The 17,966-nt window shown below is 36.8% G+C and overlaps 1 protein-coding gene across 1 annotated transcript in view; it reads right to left on the bottom strand.

Moving 5' to 3' along the window:
* Window positions 1-2,098: 2,098 nt before the first annotated feature.
* The window catches only part of LOC138152021 (L-threonine 3-dehydrogenase, mitochondrial-like), a 26,904-nt gene continuing 11,036 nt past the window's right edge, over window positions 2,099-17,966 (bottom strand). Inside the window, exons 3-9 of the mRNA XM_069075662.1 lie at window positions 15,982-16,024; window positions 10,693-10,763; window positions 7,669-7,818; window positions 7,395-7,567; window positions 6,034-6,124; window positions 3,838-4,107; window positions 2,099-2,725 (exon numbers count right to left, since the gene is read on the bottom strand). Coding sequence (XP_068931763.1) covers window positions 2,589-2,725; window positions 3,838-4,107; window positions 6,034-6,124; window positions 7,395-7,567; window positions 7,669-7,818; window positions 10,693-10,763; window positions 15,982-16,024 — 935 coding nt within the window. The 3' untranslated portion in view covers window positions 2,099-2,588. The remainder of the gene's footprint in view (window positions 2,726-3,837; window positions 4,108-6,033; window positions 6,125-7,394; window positions 7,568-7,668; window positions 7,819-10,692; window positions 10,764-15,981; window positions 16,025-17,966) is intronic.

Genomic DNA, 17,966 nt, shown 5'->3' with positions numbered 1-17,966 from the left:
ATAAGATTTTGAGTTCCAAATTTTCTCCCCATCTGTCCCCTTCCCCCACTCCAAGACAGCATGTAATTTGCTATAAGCTCTACATAAACATTCATATTAAACCCATTTTCACATTAGTCATCCAAATTACATACTGTTGAAGATAATTCATATAATTGTCTTAAGAAAATTAACCAAGTCACTACAAGCCAAAAAAATGTTAAAGGTCTAATTTTAGGAGGTTCTCAGAGGTTTATAGATAGTTTATTAAGATTAAACTAATGGAAATAAATATTGAATCAATTCAAAAGATTTCATTTTTAAAAAGTCACTGGAATTAAAACCTGGACTCATCAGAGAGTAATAAAGCTTTGAGCCAGCATTGGGTTCTTCTGTAGGCATATAATTTCTTCCCTCAAACTAATCATTCTCACTTGAGAAATCCTTTGAAAAGTGGGGGGAGGGTGGATTTTTTAAAGAGTTTGGATTAAGCAAGATGGTAAAGTTTAGAATATTTGAATAAGTTAATATTAAGTTCTTCAAATTAACCTAATAGAAAGTATATTTTTTTGTTGTTTAAAAATTCTTACCTGCACCTAAGACAATTTAAAGATAAAAAAAGCAGTGAGATTTTTGTTTTCATTAATCGAATAATCGTACTTCACATTCACATGTATGATTTGTCACAGTATGAGCCTAGTACCATTACAATAAGAACCATTCCTTAAAGAGTACTGAATCTGCAGCTGGAGATCTGCATTGGAGTGTACATGTCACCTACTTGTTATTTTTGTGACCTTGGGCAAATCTCTTCATTTCTATAAGACTTAGTTTTCTCAAATGTAAAATTAGAGAACAGACTAGATAATCCCTTAAGTTTCTTCTGGTTACAACTCTTATGAACTATGGTCTAACTTCTATCTTTGTCCAAAGAGCAGGACCACTGGTTCATTGGATCAAATATCACCTCGGTGATACATATGTCCTTTCCTGGTCCTCACAGCTGCTAGTGCCTCCCCAATAAATTACCTTGTGTGCTGTCCATATACTTAGACTTATGCCGTTATGCATTGTCTCCCCTAATATAATGAAGCTCTTTGAGAATTAGGTATGTTTCATTTTTGTTGTATCCTCAGCACTTATCAAAGTGCCCACACATAACAAGTACTAAAGGTTTGTTAACTGATTTGAACATTGATTTGTAGAGACAGAGGCAAAGTGTGTGCCAGCAAAGTCAAACCACCATCTTCTCTCAGACCCTTTGGGGAACAGCTCAGGACCCAGAACCCAACAGCCTCAACCACCTACTCCCACAGAGGCCTCAGCCACAGCTACTGAAGACCCTAGGAAAAAAAGTGCTTGCCCTCAAAATCTTTGGCACTGTTAATGGTTCAACATCAGAAATTCGTATGATTTTATTAGTGGAAATGATATTTTAAAAGAGTCATTACTATCAGCTTTGAGCTTTTTCTGAAACCTTCCATATATGTTGTTTCCCTCACTAGAATATGAGCTTCTTGTAAGCAGGGACAGCCTTACTTCTCTGTATCCCTAGCACACTTACCATAGTACTTTCCCTATAATAAACCCTTTTATTCCTTTCTCCATTCAATGAAATCTATTCTAACTAGTATTTTTTTTCCTAATGAAGTTGCAGCCAAAATAATGCAAGTGAAATACTTTCCTGCTGAGATTATTTTTTTTCAGATAACAGAAATAATTTTTAAAGTAGCATATGATCAAGTCATCCTCTCTTTCACGTGGAATTAATTAATATGGATTTAATACAAATCTTTTTTCCCATTTTCTCTGGAAAGGAGCATGGCATAGTGGAGAATTATTGCCTTTGGAATCATGAGATCTAAATTGACCAGCTACTCCAAGCCCTATACTAGTTGTGTGACCATGATCAAATCGTTTAATCTCTTGGAGCCTCAGTTTCCTAAAATGGAGATAATAATACTTATACTGTGTAAACCTTAAAGTGATATATAAATTTAATCTATTCTTATTATTCTGCCACAAAATTATTGCAAAGCTTTTAAATTGCTGACCTAAATCAGTATATTTGCAAATCTTTTAAACTAATAGTATTTGATACTTCTAATACAAAAAAAACTTGTTTTATTACTTGAAGATTTTTATTTGAAAACACAAATGAAATAAACAGTCCCATATATCAAACAGTAATACTCCAGTTTCCTATAAATCATAACTATTTATCTTCAAGATGATGAAAACCATATATAGATATCTATAGATTTCAGTGAAAAAGTGCATTTGAATTTCAAAATAATTGATTTTCTTTTAATTCCTATGTATTTAATTTTAGGCATTTAAAACCACAATTCTGAGAAAGGGGTAAGATCCTCCAATTCTGACTGCCACAGGGGTCCATAGCACACACAAAGATTAAGAACCTCTGTTTTAAAAGTATTGTGTGATTAGTCTGAGAAGTCTCCTACCAAGTATGTGCGCTATTGTTTAACCCAACTACAATCCTTTGGTCCAAATAATGCACAAGCTACAAGATTTATAACATGGTAAACTAATTTCAGAATTTCTCTTTCACATTCCCTGGGGACTCAGTAACCATTACTTTTGGTTAACTAAGCATGAGCAGCTCTTGACTCAGAGGTGTGGAAACTGAACATAACTGTCACCAGTTCAGGAAGATCATAGTAGTGTTTCCATCCCCAATCCTTCCGAGCATTGCTATCATCAAAATTCATTGGCCAACTATCAGCTAGAAAGAAAAAAAATACGAGAGATCAGTATAACATGTGCATATGATATTTAAATTTATGTGTTATGGAAGATTATTAATAAAATAAGATGCTGCTGCCAGCCAGAATTCCTTCTTTCATAGGAACCTGAAGACCAAGTAATCCAACCTTAGTAAGTAGTGATTCCCTTTTGCTTGAAGACCTCCAGTGATGGAGAACACTAAACCACACGAGACAACCTGTTCTTCGTTTGAATCACTGTAATTGAATATCTTCTCATAATAAACTAAAATCTGCCTTTATATGTTCTGCCCATTGCTTCCAGGTCTGCCTTATGAGGCAAAGCAGAAGTAAGTCTATTTCTCCTTCCACATGAACCCTTCTTGATGGTAGTGCTTCCTCTATCTTTTCTCCAAGATAAATGTTCTTATGCTCCTTTAAGTGAGGTTAAGATGACATGATGGTTAGGTGCCTCTAACCAAAGAGGGCTCAGTGCTCTCTTCTAGGCACTCTCCAACTTGTCCATATGGTCCTTCCTAAAATGTATCATCTAGAATTGAACACAGTTATCTAGATGTGGTCTAACCAAAGTTCAATAAAGCAGAACTATTACTTTCCGGCACTGGATACCATGTTTTTCTAGATGTCATATCAAAGAGCTGACTCATCTTGACTTTTTAGAGAATGAACTCCCCAGGACTTTTCCAAACCAATTACTGTCTAGCTATAACTTCCTATTATATAGTTGGAAAGTTGATTTTTTTTAACCTGTATAAAGCTTATATATGTGTGTGCATATATGTGCACACACACATATGTACACAGACATATATACACATGCATGCATGTGTGTGTTGCATTGAATTTCCTCTTATTACCTTCATCCTAATGTTCTAGCCTAACATTGTATTTAGATTATGACTCTGCCATCCAATGTTAGCCATTCCATCTAACATTGCTTGGAATGGCAACTCAAAACATGAAACATTTCTATTTGTTATATATACAATTTAACTTTAAAAATAACCAGCCCTTAGAAGTAGTAAAATAGAAATTAGTTGTTTGAAGTAACATTACAGGGACTTGATTATTTAGCTCTGATTATTTTAGGTAGTTGGAGCTGTGTACTCACCTATGGCCTGGCGAACTGCATCTACATTGTATGTGACCTGGAACTCAGGCAGGTGTTTGACAACTTCCTGTGCCAGCTCTTCAGGGGTAAAACTCATGGCATTGATGTTGTAGGTCCTCATGGGGAGAGAATCTGAAGAAGCTTCCATGATTTCCAGTGTAGCTCGAAGGCAATCATCAATGTACATCATGGGAAGCCGAGTGTCTGGTTTCAGGTAACATTGAAACTTGCCACTTTTTATAGCGTCATGGAAAATCTGAACTGCATAATCTAAGAGAGAGTCACATTAGTTGATTTTTGTTTTAGGAGATAAAGAGAACTTTGCATTCTAAAAAAAGTTCATGCTATTACTTAAGTATTAAAATTAAAATCTACTTTAAATCACTCACAGAAAAACTTTATCAAGTATATTACCAGGATTCCTGAAATGGAATCTAATCATACCCATTATTTAATAGTTAAATTGAATACATAAAAACAAAATTCTTCATAAATGAACTTCCTGAAATATTATGCAAAGCCAATTGTAATGCAGCATGTCTATATTAATAAGCATAATAATGGGTTACATTCAAAGAAGAGTAGAGATCTAACAATGTCTTTCACACTACCACTAGGTCCTACATGTTTGCAACAAGTGTGGCTGATTTGAGATATTATGGGCAGAATTTGCAACACACTACAGTTACTAACAGGCTTTTGCTAGATGGGTTCCATCTGAGTCTCATGTCAAATACTTTTCCTAGGAGATGACAGATGTAGAAAAAAAAAAGAAAGATATACTCTGATGAAAATTATTTGATACTGCTTGAAAAATAATGAAAGTAGAACACTGGAATAGACTAAAAAAGAGGACCTAGAATCCAACAAGTCTATACTGAGGGTTCAATAGACCCAAGAACAAGAACTGTTATTTTTTTTAAAAAGGTAGAAAATAGGTTTAGACCAACATCTTATATTATAAACCACAATAAATCCCAAAAGAAATAATGAAAGTCATATCATAACAAATTAGAGGACAGTAGAAGAGTATTATCTTTCACAACTCTCTGCTGACAAGAAAAAATCATTAAAAAGGATGGAGAAATTTATAAATGACAAAATAGATCATGATTACACATTTCGTATCACTAAAAATCATTAAACGAAATACAAATTAAAATAGTGAAATACCAGCTTATACCCATCCAATTGCACCACAGATGATAATGAGTAGAAGTATATATATATTTTATAAAGCAATCGGGGTTAAGTAACTTGCTCAAGGTTACACGGCCAGTTATTTCTGGGTGTGGTGCTGAGTATCTGAGCCCGGATTTTGATCCAGGTCATCCCGATACTGGAGCCGGTGCTCTTACTCACTGTGCTACCTGGCTGCCCCCTGAGTAGAAGTATATTAATATAATAACATAATATAATAAAAAGACAGATATTAACATAATACATTATGGGGGGAACTGTCAACATTTTTCTATCAACCAGTAAGTAGCTTAACAAACTAGAGCATATGACTATAATGGTATATTACTGCACTATAAGAAATACAACATGAGAAATTTTTAGAAATATAAGACTTGAATGAATAAAGAATGATAGCTGTTAATGTAAATGAAGTCAACATTAAGTGACAATAAAAGCTGAACCAGATACAAGGGCCAATGTTGGCTCCAGATAACTCGAGGCTAAAACACAATTCCTTCCTACTAAGGTACAGTAAACTACAAAAGGGCAAAGTTATATGCACTGTCAAAAATCATATCATAATCACATTAGACTGTTTTGCTTAACTGTTTTTTAAGTGAAAGAAACTCGCTTAGGGTGGCTAGGTGGCACAGTGAGTAAAGTGCCAGCCTCAGAGTCAGGAGGACCCGAGTTCGGTTCGGGACTCAGACACTTAACACCCACACAAAAAAACTAGCTGTGTAACCTTGGGCAAGTTACTTAACCCCAATTGCCCTCCAAAAAAACAAAAAAAAAAAAACCCACTTAAAAGTGAAGCAAGATATTGCTTACTGGGAAGCAGCTATTTATTATATGAAAACAAAATATTATCAATATAAAATAAAATGCATGCTATCTTATAGAGAGATTCCCCATGAAAGCCCTGATCCCAAGATGACTTTAATTCTTTAAGCAAAAGCTTTTCCTTTTTAAAAAATCTGTTTTGGACACTAAGAAACAGAGGCAAACACTTACCAGTTGTTCCTCCACCAGGCTGGGTGTCAGCAGAAATAATTCCAGGATACCTCAGGCACCGGAAGTCTAAGCCATACCGGTAATGATAATACTAAAAAAGAAATGTAAGAATTTTTAAAAACTAAAATCTTCAGAGAAAGCTGACAAAGAAATAGCTTAGTTTCTCCAAGATGATACATAGGATTTTATACTATTATCCTTAAAAAATGTTCTAAATAGTTCAGTTTCACATACAACCTTCCTTTTCTGTTGTTCTTTACTCATGGAAATATCAAGTAGAATTCCTAATAAAGAAAAAATGTATGCAAGAGCAGTTAGAATGCTCTAGAGACTTAAGTTTTTTCTAATGATAAGTACTGACATTAAAGCAGTTTACCTTTACATCATGTCATCACAAAGAATTATAATTTCTATGGGAAATAAAATAGCAAAAACCAGTCTTTCTGCAAGTACCCCCAAAAGGAAGAAAAAAGTTTTACGGTAGAAATCTGCAACCTTTCATGAGGAAGGACTAGTACCGATTTTCCTGAAGCCTTATAATTTATTACAGTGAACTGAAAGAGTGCTGAAAAGGAAAGGCTGCAAACATGAGAACCATGAAGAGTATTTAAGAATCTGAGTTTCTAGAGAAACTTAATAGAGGTCACTTTAGCTCTCTGAGACTCAGTTTCTTTATATATAACATGAGAATATTGGACTAAATACCTCTAAGATCATCCACCTCTAAGGTCTTCCAACTCTAAAACTCTGGTATTATGTATGATATCAGATGTACTTTAAAGAAAATTATTTGATACTTCTTGAAAAAATGGTAAAAACAGATCTGTGGAACAGATTAGACAAGAGGACTTAGAATCTAAGAGGCCTATACTGAGAATATACATTTAAGTCTACATAAAATCTTAGTTAATGTTAATATTTTGTTATCTTCCCTAAATATTAATCATTAACTATTCAAAATACTTCAAGGTTCTGTGATGTATTTCACCAGTGTGGATATTTCCTCCACTAATACAGATCATAACCTAACTTTAATTTAGTAAATAATCTTCAAGAGTTACTATGATCCCTCAAAAAAAAATCACCTGACTTCATCAAATTATTTAGTGATGACATCTCTGAACTTAGCTACCTCAGTGTTTGGACAATGGACATGTAGTCTCTTACATACCTGAAGCCTTTCAAACTGCCAAAAGTTTATAGCTGGTATATCTTTCTAGGAACCAAAGTCACCTCTAAACCATGTATAAAGCAGTGGAATAGGGCTTTGATGGAACAATTTAAAATATTAAAAAAAAAAAATAAGAAAGAGCTCCAAAGTGTTCTACCCATAGAATGCATTTGTGTCAGGCAATGCTTACTTCTCCTATGAGCTCTGCATGAACCTTGGACACTCCATAGATTGTTCTAGGTCTTTGAATACAGAGATCAGGGGCTGGGTTCCGAGGGGAAGAAGGCCCAAAAGCACCGATAGTACTAGGCACAAAGAGTCGCAGATTGTGCTCTGTTGCAATGTCCAGAACATTATGCAAACCTGAAACGAACAATATTTATCAGGATCTAAAGAGCCCTCATCTGATCAAAGAACTAGAAAAAACGGTCAAATCATATTGGACAAAACCCAAGCAAGCTTACCAGTAATATTTACAGCTCTTGCCAATGATACATTTGCTTCTCCAACAGCACTTAGCAAGGCACTATAGTGAATGAGCCAGGTGATTCGATTGTTTACCACTATTTCCCGAAGGTTCTTATAATCCAAGATATCAGAATAAATAAATGGCCCTATAATGGAGGCAGAAATTAGAATGTCATGACTGAATCACAAATATAAAAAAAGACCCAAGCACACACTTTGCCTTTTTCTGCCTTTTGTTTTTATTGGGAAGCCTCTCACACCCTACAAGTTTCCACAGCAAGTTACTTGTTAGTTATGTATTAACTCATAACCATAGGTAATTTATTAAAACAATTATTAAGCAGCTCATTGTTAACAATGCAGGATGTTTGTAGCAGCGATGATTTTCTTTCTCAAATTGGGGAGGAGAAACAGAGAGAAAATAGATTTTTGTTGACTGAAAAAAATTTTAATTCATTGAGCTTCCTCAGTTGACTTTCTCTGCTTCTTTCAAGCAGCACCATTCATTCTCTTTTCTTTTGCTTTTTTGTTTTCATAGGAAGAGGTATCCTTACTCCCTAAGTCCTACCTATGATCTGATCCCGCTTCCTCCAACCTTTTACAGGACCTTGCTCCAACAACCATTGCTTCTTCCACATTCATATTTAGTTTCTCCTCCATTGGCTCCTTCCCATCTGCCTGCTAACATGCTTAGGTCTCCCCAACCCTAAAAAAACAACAAACCTCTTTCACCTTAGCTTCTATTCCATTCAGCTACAATACCATCTCTTGCTTCCCTTTCACTGATAACTTAAAAAACTGATCTCCATCAGTTTCCTTCACTTATTCACCATTCATTCACTTAAACCCCTTGAAATCTGGCTTTCCTCCACACCATTTAACTGAGGTTCCAAATGACTGTAAGACAAATAGATGGGCTTTCTTTTAGTCTTGTCCTTGACCTCTTCGTAGCATCTAAAATGGCTGTCCTCCTCCTCCCTTTTCCCCCTCTTATTTCCTCTTTGCTGGATCTTCTACTTTCTAATTCCTTCACTTAATAGTCACTAAGGCATCTACCCAACCACTAAAGACAGTACTTTCCAAGTGTGGATCCTCATCTCTCTTTTCTTATATATATTCTTTCTCTTGACAATCTCATTCACTCACAAGTGATTTTAACCACTATTGTTAGGCACATGAACCCCAACATCTTATCTCTAGCCTAGAGCTCTCTTTCCAGCTCCAGAATCCCACTCTGACTGTTTACATAGTACCTCATTCTCATTTCCCAAAGACACCTCGAAAACCTGAGTTTATCTTTCCCTAAAATCCTACTTGGCCTCCATACTTTCCTATTTATGTCAGAAGTGTCACTCTACCCAATTGCCCCAAGTTCAGTCTTGATATTTTACTTGACTCTTCTCCTTTCCTGACTTCTCATATCCAAGTCCTGTTAGCTCAATTCAATTCAATAAACATTTATTGACTCCATCGATTCTACCCCTGAAATATGATCTTTGTGCATTCCTTCCTCTCTATGCCACCATTTTATTAAAGGGAGCCATTATTGCATGGACTTCTGCAACAGACTCCTAATGTATCCTCCCACTTCCACATCATCCCTTCATTTTTTCTTCCCTCCTATTTCACATAGTACTTAATCTGTACTTCTCTAATGAACTGGATTTTTATTGTAATAATTTGTCATATCCCTGTACCCAATTGTAAGCCATAACTTGGTATCTTCCCCAGAACTTACCAATATTCAACATATAGTACTTAATAAAGTGTTTAAATAATTGTTGAACTTAATTAAAAAGAAAAAATTAGAAATATATATTTCAAGTATTTCAGTCCAAAGACCCACTTCAAATGCTGAAACTTTTAGAAAAAAATACACAGTAGGAGAAGACTATATACTTGAATACAGAAATACATATCTGGAGTAAACAGTCATTCATAAGCCATATTACTCAGACATATATAAAACCTTTTAAAAATTCAGGTCAATAAGCTTGGTCCCCAAATGGAGGAAATGCATCTCCCTTCTCTTTTGGCAAGAAGTGGGAGACTAGGAATGTGGAATATTGATCTTTTGGTTTATTTTGTTCTGATTTTTTTACTCACTTGCTTTCTTAATCTTTATTACAAGAGATGGTCCCTGGGTAGCAAAGGAGAAGGAAAGACATATTTGGAAATGTGGGTAATGGGAAAACAAAAGATATCCAGAAAACTAAGATTATTTTTTAAAAGAAAAAAGTAAGGTAAAAGAATATAAACAGGTACTTAGTTCATGAAGTGTTAAATCTTTATTTCCACAGAATAAAAGACAACAATGAATTTACATAAAAGTAGAGAAAATTCAGGTAATAATATACATTAAAACCTTCTGTCGAGTTTAAGAATGTGGTTCTTATAGAAGGGAAGATCTGGCATAGCTTTCCTTAGAAATTTTAACACCAATCAGACAAAAGTTTATGTTGCACAGTTTGGGAACCATTCTCTCTAGAAACAAAGAGATTAACTCTTCTGAGTTTTATATTTCTTCTGCCATACTTTGTAATAGCAATTACTACTTGTTTTGCCTTTATTTTACTAACTCAGAACCTACAAAGATAATTTTAATATAAACAATTAAAGGAACCAAAGAGCATAAAATCCCCTAGACTTTAATCCTAAAAATTTTACCATGATCAAACATCACCCAAATTCAAAAGAACTATCTTGTTTTTGTACCATTTGAAGAAGCAATAGTACAAGTAATAGGATTTCATAGAATACATGACAAAAATGTATCAAATTCCCCAGATCCATTCATTCTTATAAGTATAAGATTACCTAAAGTTACTATATTACTATATATTATATATAGCACTATAGAGTACATACTATATATAGTACTGTATATTATATACTACATATATAATACTTTATATTACAAAGTTCTATATGATGTTTAACCACACTGAAAACATGAGAGACAAATAGCCAAATAGCTCCTCTTTTTCCCCCCTCCAAAATAGGCTTGCCAAGTCTCTTACCACTGTAGAAAACATGATCAGAAGGTTTCCTAATGTCAGACAAGATCACATTGTCCTTTCCAAATCGTTTCCTGGAAGGAAAACCAACTAGTTAGCACTGTGAGCATTACAATTCACCTGCCACCCCCTAGCAAACTCTGACTCCCTATTATTCTGCCTTCCCCTGCATAACTTAATCACTGGCTTCCCACAGACTATTCTATACACCCCAGTCCTGGCCATGATTTCCATGCTCCCCTCATCCACACGTCCTGACCCAATGGTTCTGGAGAAGTTCTCTACTTTTACCCTCCCCTTTTGTCATGATCATTCAACAACCTCCCTTTTGATGTTCAGTCTGTACAAAGGTTTCACCCCATATGATCACAGTGGCTGTTATATACAAGCACATTGGTCATTTTCTCTTTCCTTTTTCAAGAAGTTCAAGCACTTTGCTCATTGTCTCCCTCTTCTCCACAACTCCTTATGTTGGAGGATTTCACTTTTCCTGAAAATAATCTCTTAAATTCCCTAACCTCCCAATTCCTCAATTTACTTAAATTCTATTATCTAATTCTACATTTCACCTTAGGGATAGTCATACCCTGGATATCATAGTTACTTACAAATGTTCCATTTTCTTAATCAAAAATTGACATTCCTCTGTCTCATAAGTTCCCCCATATATCACTCCTCTTAAATCTATTTTTTGCCATGTTCAACTTCTAATTCCTCCAAATCCCTCAGGACATCCCCAAACCATTATCCTGCTTTTCTCCTCCCCCACTCTCAACCCTCTAGTTAACCAATTCAACTCTGGGGTCCTCTACTCTAGAATCCCTTCCCCCTTTTTATCCTATTGCCTTTCATTCACTGTCAAACCACAGCCTTGGATTACTCCCACCATCTATCTCTACTGCTCCTACTCAGATACTACTGAATGGAGCTGGAAGAGGTCACCTAATCATGGTTACTCGGTACATTATAAATCTGTTACCCATCTTCAAGTGGACCCTCACTGCACCAAAAGCATTTTTAAAATTCTTCTTTAAGTGACTCCCCATCTCACTCACAAAAGATGTTAAAAATCTTCTCTTCGTCATCTACCCAGCAAAACTGAGTATCATGTTTCAGGGGAAAATGTGGTCATTCAGTGGAATAGAGGGCTTTCAAGCATTCTTGCTGAAAAAACCAGAGTTGAATAGAAAATTTGACATTCAGATACAAGAAGCAAGAGAAGCATGAGAAGGTAAACAGGGAAAAGGAATCATAAGGAACTTAAGAACTATTAACATTCCTACATGGAAAAACAATAATTGTAACTGATGAAACTTTTCTCAGTAGTTGAAGGGATTAGAAATATATATATTTGTCTATATATGAGGGTATATGGGCATATGAATATATATGTGAATGTGTGTATATATGTTTACAGGTATACATAGATAGAGGGCACAGGACCAATTTAACAGGAAGGAATGATACTTAAAAGGTGAAATTAAGAGGTGAGAGAGGAATATAATGAGAGGAGATGGGGAGAGACAGATTGGGGTAAACTATCTCATACAGAAGAGGCAAGGGAAAATGGTTACAATGGAGGGGAAGGATAGGAAGGCAAAAGGGAATGGGTCAACCTTATTCCCATTGAATTTGGCTTGAGGAGGGAGTGAAATACACACTAAATAGGGTATCTCACCCTCCAGGAGAATAGGGGGGGAAGGGGATGAGAGGGGGAATGATAGAAGGGAGGGTAGGCTGGAGGGAAGGGAAGTTGGAAGCACTCACTTTTGAAAATAGACGGGATCAAAGTAGAGAACAGAACAAGTGGGAGGTGGGATAGGAGGGAGGGAAATATAGTCAGTCTTTTACAATATATCTACTATGTTATTGTTTTGCATTAGCCGCACATGTACAACCTATACTGAACTGTGTATCTTCCCAGTAAGGGTGGGTGACAAGGAAGGAAGGGAATGAATCTGGAATTGAAAGTTTTAAAATCAAATATTCAAATATATATGTATATATATGTATGTGTATATATATATTTATATATGTGTGTGTATATATATATATATATATATATATATACATACTATTGTTGATACCATCTTTCATGTGGTTGGGAGGTGGGATGTGCAGGCACTGAGGCATGGAGATCCACTGGGGGGTGGAAGGGGGTGTGGGAGAGGATGTGGGAGGGAACGGATTGGAGGAGGGGATGTCCTGTGGGACTGATGTTTTGGGGCAGTGGGTGGGGGAGGGACGGGGAGAGGATTTGTGGCTCAAGGTCTGGCGGAAGCAAGTGGTGTGAATTGGAAGTTAGTAAAGCATTAAAAAAAAAGCTTCTCTTTGCTCCTCAAGTCACTCTCTCCCCCCATCAACTTAGCTGAAAACGTTGTCTTACTTGACTGAGACAATTAAAGCAATTTACCATAAGCTCTGCCTTCTCCACTTTCTTTTTATCTGAAAGCTGCCTGGATATCATCCTCCATTCTCCTTGCCTCTTTTGCCAAGAAGCCTTTCTCCTTGCCCAAGGCCAACTCTTTTAAATGTGCCCCTGATCACATCTTCTCCAGGTCTTTTCCAACACTGTTTCCCCAATCATTCTGTCTTTATTTCTGCCTTTCCCCATTGCCTTCAAACATACCCTGGACTCTCCCATCCTTCAAACACATTCACTAGTCTCTACCATTCTTTGAAGCCACCTTCCAGTTATCTCCCCCTCTTACCTTCAAAAAGCAATCTACACTTGCTATCTTGACTTCCTCTCCTATCATTCATTTCTCAACCTTTTGTAATCTAGCTTCTGATCTCATCACTTAAATGAAACTGCTCTCTCCAAAGTCACCAACTATCATTTAATGGTGTTTTCTTAGTCTTCTTGACTTATGGACTGGAATCGACACTGCTTGCCACCTTTTCCCTATGGATATCCTCTCCTCTTTGGATTTTTGTGAATTAAAATTTTTTTCAATCAACAAAAAATCTACCTTCTCTCCACTCGTTCTCCCCCTCCCCCAATTTGAGAAAGAAAATCACCACTGCTGCAAACATCCTGCATTGTTAACAATGAGCTGCTGAATAATTATTTTAACTACCTATTTTTATGATTTTTATACCTTTTTTTTTTCCTGGTTCTCCTACCTGTCTTACCACTCCATCTCAGTCTCTTTTGCCAGCTCATTATAGATATGCCCACATACCTAATCAGTTTCCAAATACTGCTTTTTTTCTAGTTCTATAACTCTTCTCAGATCTGTCCCATTTTCTCTATCCACACTGCTACCACCTTAGTGAAGCTGTCATTTCCTCTTGCCTTCTGACTACAAGTCTCCTAATTCGTTTCCCCATCTTAAATTTTTCACCATTTCAGTACATCTGCCATACTGCTTCTAAAATCTGACCATGTCATTTTCCTACTCAACTAACTTGAATAGCTTTTGATTGCCTTTAGAATAAAAAAATAAACTTTTCTTTTTTGGGGGGGTGGGCGGGGACGGGGACAAGGGAGGTAAGAGAAGCTTTTAAAAGCCATATATAACCTGGGGAAACTAGGCAGGATAGTGGATAGAGTACCAGGTCTGAAGTCTGGAAGACCTGAGTTAAAAATCTGGCCTCAGACACTTCCTAGCTGTGTGACCCTGGGCAATTTAGCCCTACTTGCTTCAGTTTTTTCATCTGTAAAATGAGATGGAGAAGGAAATGCCAAACTACTCCAGTATCTTTGCCAAGAAAACTCCAAATGAGGTCACAAAGAGTCAGACATGATTGAAATGACTGAACAAAAGCAACAACCTAGTCCACATCTATCTTTCCAGCCTCACTGAATAGTATTCCTCTCCCTGTGTTTGATGATTCAACCAAATTTGCCTTCTCCTTGTTCCTTTCATACAGCACTCCATCTATACTCACAGTCCATTTGGGCTATCCATCCCTCATCCCCCAAATGCATGCTTTCTTCACCTCTGGGTCACAGAATTCTTGCCTTTCTTCAAGACACAATTCAAACATCACCCCTACTACACCAAGTCTTTCCTGATCCCAATTCCTAGAATATCCTCTCTCACTAGCTACTTTTAGTTCCCTTGTAATTATTTTGTTATTTATTCTATATATCCTTCTACACGTACATATTGTAATCCCCAACAGAATGCAAGGGGAATACTATGTCAGAGTTCTGACATCCCCCTTCTAACACATCTTTATTAATAGTAGCTAGCATTTATATAATGCTTTAAGATTTGCAAAGCAAATATTAAATATATCTGATTTAACCCTCATGAAAATTCTGAGGAAGATTAAATTATTATCCCTGTTTTACAGATGAGGTGAGGCTAAGAGAGTTTATGTGAGTTGCCCAGAGTTACATAACTAAGGATCAGGAGGGAACTTGGACTTCAAGTCCATCATTGTGTCCACTCTGCTGCCTAATGACTTCCTTTATCCAAAATGCACCATTACCACTGTGATGAATAAAACCCCTAAGAGACAGAGTTTTCTAGATAATTAGTAACCAATTTGTTAATTAGGTGATCTGGTAATCAATAAATTAATGATCAGTTTCTTTCAGTAACCAGACACCTAGAGAGGCACTGAGTCACCTCATCAGGTGTATGCCTTCTGACAGAGAGCCCCCCTGACAAATGAAACTCAGCCCAGATTGGTGGATGTTTAATGAGAACTCTAGGGGAGAACAGGCTTGATCATGAGACTCAGCAGCCTCGAGGCATCTGGGCAGGGGAAGTCATATCCATCTGGGCTTCCCAGACTATTTTTCTTCTTCGTGAGTTAGGGTGCCCTTAAAGCTAATGGAAGGAATCGAGGACAGAGAGTTCCTCCCCTAGGCAGAGACTCACCCAGACTGGATTTGGTTCATAGGCTAAACAGAAATTAAGTTTCCTGTTGGGTGAGGTCCCTGGGGGCTAGGAGTAGTCTTATCACTCAGCCAAGTCCTTCAGAGACTGACTGATCTTTCAGGAGTTGGGTCTCAATAGTAATAGGAGGAAAAGGGTGGATCACAAATTAATAATTAGTTATTAATAAAATAATACACTAATTTCTCTAATCATACATGATATCCAATTCTATCCCAAATAATACATTTCCTAATCTTTTTCATTGTTCCTCCTCTTTTTTCTTTGCTCAATTTCTACGTTTTTCCCAATCAAGTGTCTACACTTTCCTTGTCGTTACTCCAGCTTAGATATAAGCAATCAATGCGAAGTAATAATATCCAGCAATTTATCTAGGACACTAGACAAAAGAAAAAAAATGTTATCTAGCCTGAGCTAATTTCTTAGGTTTCTTTACCTCAAAAGTTTAGCAAGTCCCACTCCAAGTTGTCCAAGACCCCCTGAAATGAAGGAGGAAAAGAGAGTTGAAAATTAAATTCAAATTCAATCAACTTTTAATTATCCTTGTATGAAATATCTACATTAAGAATGCTTTGCTCATGTTAATATATTAAAAATTATAATCACAGACTTTATCAAAGAGTTAGTTTCAAGTCTGCCAATGTCTTAATGTTTATTATTTCATTTGAGTCTGACACCTACCATGTGGGAAAGTTAATATTACAGTTAATATTATTTCCATTTAAAATTGAAGAAACTGGGGCTTACCGACTTGCCCATGACCACATAAGAATTAAGAGTTGGGATTTAAACCCATGTCTTCAAGATTTCAAGTCCAAGTTCACTATGACCCACAATTAGGCAGACTGGACACAAATCCAAGTTGACATAATTCATACCACTTTCTACTCGAGAGAATCAACATTTGAAACATTTCTCTCTTCTGATCCAGGATAAATATGAACTAGAGAGGTAAGCTTAGGGAACTTGTTTAAATTCTGAACCAATCTTCCTTCATGAAGTGGGAAAACAGGGAGATATGGGGGTAGATTGCTGAGAAATGAGAAAACTCAACAATCTCCTAGAATCTCATACGCTGCATAAAGTGACTTCATTGTTTTAAAGGACTATGAATTTCCAGAACATTACCCAATGTACATTCAAATGTAAGTTTAAGAAAACCCACATCCCAAAGTTAAATGTTAACTAGTTTGTAATTGTCCCACTGTAGGACTCTCTACCATCTTGGGAAAGATGCCAGTATAGTGAAATATGTGGAATAAAGAACTAGGTTTGAATCCTGTATTCAATACTTATTAGACCAAAAGCTATGTCAGTTCTCTCCTCTACAAAATGAAAATACTACTACTTTTACTATCTCCCTCCTAGGATTGTTGGGAGGAAAGCACTTGGTAGGGTAGAAGAAAATAGAAGGAATAAAACTGAATATTTGAAGGAAGAATTAACAGGTGATTGAGTGGACTGAGAGTTTAAAAAGAAGACTCAAGAAGTCCAAGATACCCACCAGTCAAATGGAGGAACAGAATAGCAGTATCAATGACAGATAAAAGAAATTTGGTCAGAGGGAAAGTATTTTGGCTTGGAAGATGGTAAGTTTGATTTTTGAGACACCAACTTTGAAATGACAATGGGATGTCCAAGTTGAGATTTCTTATAAGCATTTGGAAACATGACATTGAAACAGGTTGTATCTTAGAAACACATTTAAATTGTTCTGTCTTAACAGAAAGAGCATTTAGCTGAGCCAGAAGACGTAGATTCTAATGCCAACTCAGTCATTGTTAACTGCAGCATAAACCTAGGCAAGTAATTTCATCTTTCTAGGCTCCATTTTCCTCAGTTGTAAAATGAGGGAGTTACATTAGATGACTTCTAAGGTTCCTTCCAGTTATAAGTTGGTAGCCAAAGTTATCAACTTTATCTACAAAGTAGATATAGTATAGAGAAATGCAAAAGAACAAATCCTTCAGGTGATGCGTTCAGTTAAGGAGCAGGGGAGAAAAAGTAAAGGAAATAGGAAAAATCAGAAAAAGTAGAGGCGGAGTAGAAGCACGACCCTCCCGCGGCTCCGGCTTCCACCCTCCCCAATCCATGTAAAAAGGGGACTCTAAACAAACTTTGGAGCTGCAGAACCCACAAGATGACACAGAGAAGCTAACCTCCCGCTGAGAACAGCCCGGCAGGCCGGCAGGAATCGGCCAGCGCAACGCTCTGGGAGCCGAGCCCAGCACCACGCCGAGGCTTTAGCCCCAGGGCGGGCCTGACCAGCCGCCAGCCAGAGGGACTCCAGATCAGCAGCAGCTGTGGCCGTTTCCAGATTTATCAATACACAGATGCGAAAGACAAGGTGAGAGGCCAGTGCAGTCTGGACTTTGGGACCCAGGAAGTGGGAGTGCATGGCTTTTACCCCCCCCCCCCCCC

This window comes from Petaurus breviceps, unplaced genomic scaffold, assembly GCF_028583685.1.
Source record: "Petaurus breviceps papuanus isolate PSGF00001 unplaced genomic scaffold, PetGlider_PUasm1.0 90919, whole genome shotgun sequence".
Taxonomy (NCBI): Eukaryota; Metazoa; Chordata; class Mammalia; order Diprotodontia; family Petauridae; genus Petaurus; species Petaurus breviceps.
This window is presented reverse-complemented; position numbering and strand designations above follow the sequence as displayed.